At 47.1% G+C, this 7,456-nt stretch overlaps 2 protein-coding genes across 2 annotated transcripts in view; one reads left to right on the top strand and one right to left on the bottom strand.

Moving 5' to 3' along the window:
* Positions 1 to 1,376, bottom strand: part of cplx2a (complexin 2a) — a gene marked incomplete at both ends in the record, with an annotated part of 5,021 nt that extends 3,645 nt beyond the window's left edge. The window contains one exon of the mRNA XM_084454432.1: positions 1,340 to 1,376. Within this exon, the coding sequence (XP_084310558.1) occupies positions 1,340 to 1,376 (37 nt within the window). The remainder of the gene's footprint in view (positions 1 to 1,339) is intronic.
* gne (glucosamine (UDP-N-acetyl)-2-epimerase/N-acetylmannosamine kinase) lies at positions 612 to 6,755 on the top strand. The gene is made up of 7 exons (XM_084454544.1): positions 612 to 1,383; positions 1,700 to 1,829; positions 2,746 to 2,967; positions 3,267 to 3,449; positions 4,661 to 4,777; positions 5,018 to 5,169; positions 5,326 to 6,755. The coding sequence occupies exons 1-7, from the start codon at positions 1,375 to 1,377 to the stop codon at positions 5,407 to 5,409; spliced, it is 897 nt and encodes a 298-aa protein (XP_084310670.1). The 5' UTR covers positions 612 to 1,374; the 3' UTR covers positions 5,410 to 6,755.
* The last annotated feature ends 701 nt before the right edge of the window (positions 6,756 to 7,456 follow it).

Raw genomic sequence — 7,456 nt, 5'->3', positions numbered from 1 at the left:
GAAGACGATCAAGGGGCGCTTAGTTCTACAAACATAAGATAGTAGATGAACAATATTCTGTCTACGCAAGGAATGAGAGGCCAGTTCTAACTGGCCAAAACAACACAGTCTGTTAAATCACTTCAACTAAGGTCTAAATATGTTACGGGGTTCAACTAAGATCTAATAATACAGAATTTCCATTACAGTCTTACATTTCCTCGATTGATGATCTTGAAGACAGACAGGAAAATAAGGTTAAGTTTCATCCCGCTACAGCTGTGTAAGATATCTATCTGTATGTACATTTACATGAATATTGACATAGTTTTAGGGTTAGTTATTATTGTGACATCACGTCATGTCAGATATGCTTTCGACATTTGAGACCACGTTGGAAACAGGTTTTTAAGTACGCTTCCACGTGCTATCCTCTGGGATGTACCGTCTGTACTTTTTCAAGTATCAATTGATTGATCAATCAATCAATCAATCAGTGCTGTGTCTCTCGATGTTCTTAACGGGCCACTGAAGAGGACGCGCTGAGCTTTTTTTCCGCTATCTAGCTATCTTAACATGTCACCCATATCAATGAACATATAATTTCAAACTTGAAAAAGGAAAAATCCAGGCACTCAGGATGGATTAGATAAAGTACTAAAACGTTTCTAATTAATTTCAATGAAAAAGATATCATGTTGTCTGACTCATGCGGGGGTCGTTGTCATAGAAATTGTATTTTCACTCTACCTCCCTCAACCTTTCACATGCGAGACCCCTAGCTGTGCTAACCTCATTTATAACAGGATGACCTCTCCAGGAGGTCGACACACACAGACTTTCAGTCTGGCCTACAGTGACCTTTCTTTGTTCTATTGTCCCCCAGATTTACCGCCCTTACTAATATCACGTGTCTGAACTCTTGACCATTGTTGATGACGTCTGCCATTTATTATGACATGTACAGATGGGTTAGCCAATCAAATCCCTGGAAGCGTCATACCTGTGTATTGCTTGAATAAAAGACCACGCAACACCTTTCTGTTTGACTTCTGTCAGATGAACCTCTCACGTGCGTTGTCCTGAAGTCCTTGCGCTCGTATGTTTTCAGAATAAATCAGACTTCACCTCTTTGAGCGAACCTTGGAAAATCCTTTACTTTCGATCAGATTTATTTATTGTACGCCACATACCTGTCCTCGTCCTTAATGAATCTCATGTTGGTGTGCGTCTTGTGTCCTAATGCTCCAACCACCTGCTGACTGACCTCTGACCTCAGGTGCCTAACTCCCTGAGTCTTGGCAGCTCAGGCCACCATGGTGTCCAGGTAGCTACAGTACCACGTCCTCCCGGCGTTGACCGGGGCTCTGATCCAGCTCCCGGTCTGACCCTGGCATGCACGCAGTTACGTCACCAAACTAAATGTCGAGACGATTGGCTGTAGGAGGTCGTTGCACGTAGAAATCCCTGGGTTGGGCCTGAATAATCTGCATGACATCGACATTTAAAACGACTACAGAAATCAAACGGGGTCGTCTGCAAATCGCCTGTCTGCTCAAGATAGCCGTCATCACTAGTGGTTGATTGTGGACTTTTATCATTACAGGCCAATCGTAGTACGCAGAAGTAGTAGTACAGTACGCGATCTGATCTACTAGAGAGGATGTAGTATATAGTAGATATCTAACATGAGTGTGTTGGTGTGAATGGGCTGGTCTAGGGGAGGATAGTGAAGAAGTACACGCAGACCAACCCCAAGACCTACCAGGCCAGGATAGACCTGATCCTCAGCATGTGCACCGAGGCGCTGGCCGACGCCACCAAGCTCAACTGTAGGATCCTGGGAGTGGGTGAGTTCACACTCCTCTGTGTGCCAGCCTCTCTCTCTCTCTCTCTCTCTCTCTCTCTCTCCATCCCCTCTATCTCTCCTCTGTGTGCCAGTCTCTCTCTCTCTCTCTCTCTCTCTCTCTCCATCCCCTCTATCTCTCCTCTGTGTGCCAGTCTCTCTCTCTCTCTCTCTCTCTCCATCCCTCTATCACTCCTCTGTGTGCCAGTCTCTCTCTCTCTCTCTCTCTCTCTCCATCCCTCTATCACTCCTCTGTGTGCCAGTCTCTCTCTCTCTCTCTCCATCCCCTCTATCTCTCCTCTGTGTGCCAGTCTCTCTCTCTCTCTCTCTCTCTCTCTCTCTCTCTCTCTCTCTCCATCCCCTCTATCTCCCCTCTGTGTACCAGTCTCTCTCTCTCTCTCTCTCTCTCTCTCTCTCTCTCCATCCCCTCTATCTCTCCTCTGTGTGCCAGTCTCTCTCTCTCTCTCTCTCTCCATCCCTCTATCACTCCTCTGTGTGCCAGTCTCTCTCTCTCTCCATCCCCTCTATCTCTCCTCTGTGTGCCAGTCTCTCTCTCTCTCTCTCTCTCTCTCTCTCTCTCTCTCCATCCCCTCTATCACTCCTGTGTGCCAGTCTCTCTCTCTCTCTCTCTCTCCATCCCCTCTATCTCTCCTCTGTCTCTCCATCTGTCTATATCTCCTTTCTCTTTCTCTCTTATTTTGAGAGTTTTGTAGTAGAGGAGTGTTTTGTAGTAGAGGAGTGTTTTGTAGTAGAGGAGTGTTTTGTAGTAGAGGAGTGTTTTGTAGTAGAGGAGTGTTTTGTAGTAGAGGAGTGTTTTGTAGTAGAGGAGTGTTTTGTAGTAGAGGAGTGTTTTGTAGTGGAGGAGTGTTTTGTAGTGGAAGTGGTAGAAGTGTAACAGCGGTGCCCCCCTCCTCCCCCAGGCGTGTCTACGGGGGGGCGTGTGAACCCTCAGGAGGGGGTGATCCTCCAGTCCACCAGGCTGATTGAGGAGTGGTCGTCTGTGGACCTGCGCACGCCCGTCTCTGACGCCCTGCGGCTGCCCGTCTGGGTGGACAACGACGGAAACTGCGCCGCCCTCGCCGAGAGGAAGTTCGGACACGGGAAGGGGGTGGAGAACTTCGTCACCATCATCACCGGGACAGGTGTGTGTGTGTAGTCATACAAAGCAGAAGGTGGTGCATAGTGAAGGTGCGTGTGTGCGTGTGCGTGTGTGTGTGCGTGTGCGTGTGCGCGTGTGCGTGTGTGTGTGTGTGTGTCCTGGCTGCCCCTTGGGGGGGAAAGACGACAGGATGGGTGAAGAGCAGAGAGAGGTCTCATCGGTGGACCCTCCCGCCATTTTGCGTGTGTGTGTTTCGCCGCCTACATCACATGATGTGTGCGTGTCTCGCCGTGTGACCAATCAAGATGTTTGTTTGTTTGTTTGTTGTTGTTTGTGGCGCAGGCATCGGCGGGGGGATCGTCCAGCACAACGAGCTGGTCCACGGCAGCAGCTTCTGCGCGGCGGAGCTGGGTCACATCATGGTGTCTCTGGACGGTCCCGAGTGCTCCTGCGGCAGCCGGGGCTGCATAGAGGCCTACGCCTCGGGCATGGCCCTGCAGAGAGAGGCCAAGAGGCTGCACGACGGTGTGTGTGTGTGTGTGTGTGTGTGTGTGTTTAGACTGTACACTTATGAGTGTATGTTTGTTTGAGTCATCTAATGTGTTTAGTCTTTATATCTGAGCAGGGCTCGACATACCGCATTGAATTTATCATCATCAAGCCTCAGAAGAATGACGTGATAGAAGTACATGTAAAGTCAATGTTTGCGATGAAGGGATCTAGTCAGCAATTACTAAGAACTAAAACTTCAAACATATTAGCTAGTTAGCGAGCTATTTTACTTAAGAGCTGTCTAGTGTTTTCACTCTCTTGTCTGCATACGCTGGTAAAGATAGGCAACGCTTGCAAAATACTCTCTTCTCCTCCTCACACCCTAGCCAAGGCCAGCCATCTGGCCAGGGAGGCTGGAAAACTCTCGTTTTTTTTCATACTTCCTGTCATTATCGCGCAGTGCTTCTGGATAAAGGTGGTTTCTTTTTTCAGATGTTTTTTTTTTTGCCAGGTTTTTGGCCGGCAGCAGGTGCCTTCAGAAACCTTTTATTAGCGGTTATTGATTAGCGGCTATGTACAAGGTATCCGGCTGGCTTGTCTTCCCATTGAAGTTCTCGCGCTGGCGCGTTACCACAGCCAATCAGAGTAAAGGCTCTGAGGTTTGTCACACGAAGCTCACAGCTGGGGCGAGTTGAACTTCAGCCCCGGCAACATGTAGCAAACGTTAAACGGTGGTGGAACACTGCTGATTGGGTAACACAGAGAGAGCGTTTAGTCGGGGCTGAACTCACCCGTGATCGTTGCGTCTCCCTGTTCTCTGGAATGTGACTGCAGACGCGGTGCCTTTTCTCCCAAAAAGATTCGTAGTCGCGAATCTCTCAAAAATGTTTTTTTATTATTATGGGGCGACAATTGTAAGCTTGTATATGTGTATATATATATATGATCTCAAAGTTATATTTGCACTGGCCCAAGCGGGCCATTAAAAGCGTTAATGATCCGGAGGTGTTCCAGACAGAACCGGCCCGGTGCTTATGCTCAAGCCCTGCTGAGTTGATGTTTATTTCACAGTCATCTAACGCGTGTGATATATGTGTGAATGTATGTTTGTGTTTCTTGAGGGGTCATCTAACGTGTGTGTGTGTGTGTGTGTGTGTGTGTGTGTGTGTGTGTGTGTGTGTGTGTGTGTGTGTGTGTGTGTGTGTATGTGTGCGTGCGTACGTGCGTGTGTGTGTGTTCCCCAGAGGACCTTCTGAAGGTGGAGGGGATGGACCTGAAGATCACGGAGCCGGTCAGCGCCATCCATCTCATCAACGCCGCCAGGATAGGGAACTCCCACGCTGACCAGGTCCTCACTACAGGTGACCTCCCCCCCCCCCCCCCCCCTCGGACCCGCCCACTCCACCCAAGTCCACTGATTCTTGGTTTGGTGTTGCTACATGAAACAGCTGTTTTCTCAGAGTAAAAAAAAAAAATTCTCAGCAGAAATGTCAAAAGATCTTAGCAGAGTGTAACGACCTGACCTGTCTGTTATCAGGCTAAGACTGTTCCCTATGTCCTTAAATAAACGACTCTCCCCCTCCCTCCCTCCCTCCCTCCAGCGGGCACGGCCCTGGGCGTGGGCGTAGTGAACATCCTCCACATGGTGAACCCCTCCATGGTGATCCTGTCCGGCGTCCTGGCCGCCCACTACCAGGCCCCTGTCCAGCGGGTCGTCTCTCAGAGGGCGCTGTCCTCCGCGCAGTCCATACAGGTCAGCACCTCCGCGCTGGCTGGCTTTGCTGCCAATTCACCATTTGTGCGTTTGACAGTGATCGATGGTTTATTTGTTATATTTAATTGTTGTTTAAGTTGATTGTGTGTGGTCTTGTTTGTATATATTTGTGTGTTTTGTGTGTTCATTTTCCAGGTGCTGACCTCTGACCTCGATGACCCGGCTCTGCTTGGGGCAGCCAGCATGGTGCTGGACTACACCACACGACGCCTGTACTAGGACTACAACTCCCAGAGCTTCTACTAACTAGGACTACAACTCCCAGAGCTTCTACTTACTAGGACTACAACTCCCAGAGCTTCTACTTACTAGGACTACAACTCCCCGAGTGTCTACTAACTAGGACTACAACTCCCAGAGCTTCTATTAACGAGGAATACAACTCCCAGAACTTCTACTAACTAGGACTACAACACCCAGAGCTTGTAGTAATTAGGACTACGACTCCCCCCTACCACCAAGCGCATCTGTTTTGTATTAATGGAGGTGAAAAACTCACAGGCGGCCGCAGGTGCCTGAACCGCCAGACTGATCATAACCATGGTGATTGACTGGGACAGACTCATCTGGTAACACATTCATGGTATTATTAGGGTTTTATTTGGGGTGGGAAAATGTTTGTCCACATTTCATGGAAGGTGTACTTGAGAGTATATCTGTTTTGTCCTAGCGTGTGTGACCTAGTGTGATTGGCTGGTTGATCGAGTGTGTCCAAATGTATTATTTTTTCTTGATAGGTCCACTTAAGCAAAGGCGTTAAATATGTGACCAAATTATCAAGGAGAAAGACAACTGTTATCTTTGGCCATATGCCCAGATTATGTTCTTATATATGGATTTATGTAAAACACTACATAAATGTACAAAGCTTTTTTTTTTTATGTGAAGTTGTTGTTCCTCTTAAAACAGCAGCACACCACCCTATATCTATGTCGATAATTAGTTTATTGTAATTAATTTGAATAACGTTGCTTTTTCCAACGTTTTCTATACATTTTCTTTGCGTATGGAACTCGGAAGAGGGATTTGATGGGGTTTAATAATCAATAATATTGATCTGAATGTAGTGTATTTATCAGTATCAGTCGACCGTAAGTGAGGCTTTTAACGTCAGTCAAATCATTTATTGGGTCGTTCACATGAATGATGTTCAGAATGTTGAATTTGACTGAAAAATCGAACCGTGACAAATTCAACATTCCGTCAACTGTCTTTTCTCAGTTTGTGAATCTTTTTCACAGCGAGGGGATGGAGAGAGACAAGTGTTGCTTGCTGTTAGACTGTCCCTAATGAACCTGGACCATAGGCTCCCTCTCTCTGACCAGCCAATCCCCTCTCAAAGGGCTACATTTCAATACTTTGTAGTGGTTTCCTATTCTGGTCTCTTCACCCTGTCCTACAGGGCCAAGTCGAGAGGAGAAAACAGAAGGAAGGAACCCTGGAGTATTGAGATGCTGCCCTACTGTTGTGGTGCTTCATGGTCGTGTTCTGGTAGTTTGGTCTGCTTGTTGACATCCAACATGTTTTGCTGCACAACTTGTATGCCTCTGTCACTGTATAATAAACATGAGATTAAACAAAGTATGAATGAGTGGTTTTTGGGGGAGAAGGGTTTGGGGGGGGGTGCTTCGGTGTGCCAGAAATAGATGGACCGTATGCAAGATAAAAAAAAGTTGTAGGACATCAAAACATGGATGTCCAACAAGTGGAGCTGGCTGCAGTCTGTTGAACAGACACCAGAGGGAGCTGTGACAAAATTCTATTAGACAATCATTTTGGGTGGGATGATGGAATGTGTTTCAAACTTTCACCACCAGTCAATGGTAACATGAGACTGTATTTATACATTGTCCTGAAGCAATGGAGATTCCTACATGCCCGTGATCACCTATTACTTTGACAAACACGCTTGACATTAATAGCATTGCTCAAGTCACATATCCGGATCATGGACGTGGATCCAGGACTGCTCACAACCCGAGCTCTCTGTCTCCCCCTTGTGGTCACAACAGGTCACTACTTCCACTAAAGTTACTTCCCCGAGATGCAGCTCCGTGATCTCACCCAAATATGGGGCATTCTTCGATACAAATTTCAATAAACCTTTGGAAAATAATGTCGTATAAAACATATCTGATGCGAGACGAAACCAGTTACACCATCACCACTATATTTTTGACATTTGCGGCCGGTACTCAAGTGTTACTGAGCCCAAAACAATTTAGAAAGTTAGTGCTGCTAAATCGAGCACAAATGATGCTCATGG

The sequence above is a fragment of the Borostomias antarcticus genome (genome assembly GCF_949987555.1).
Source record: "Borostomias antarcticus genome assembly, chromosome: 20".
Lineage (NCBI taxonomy): Eukaryota > Metazoa > Chordata > Actinopteri > Stomiiformes > Stomiidae > Borostomias > Borostomias antarcticus.
This window is presented reverse-complemented; position numbering and strand designations above follow the sequence as displayed.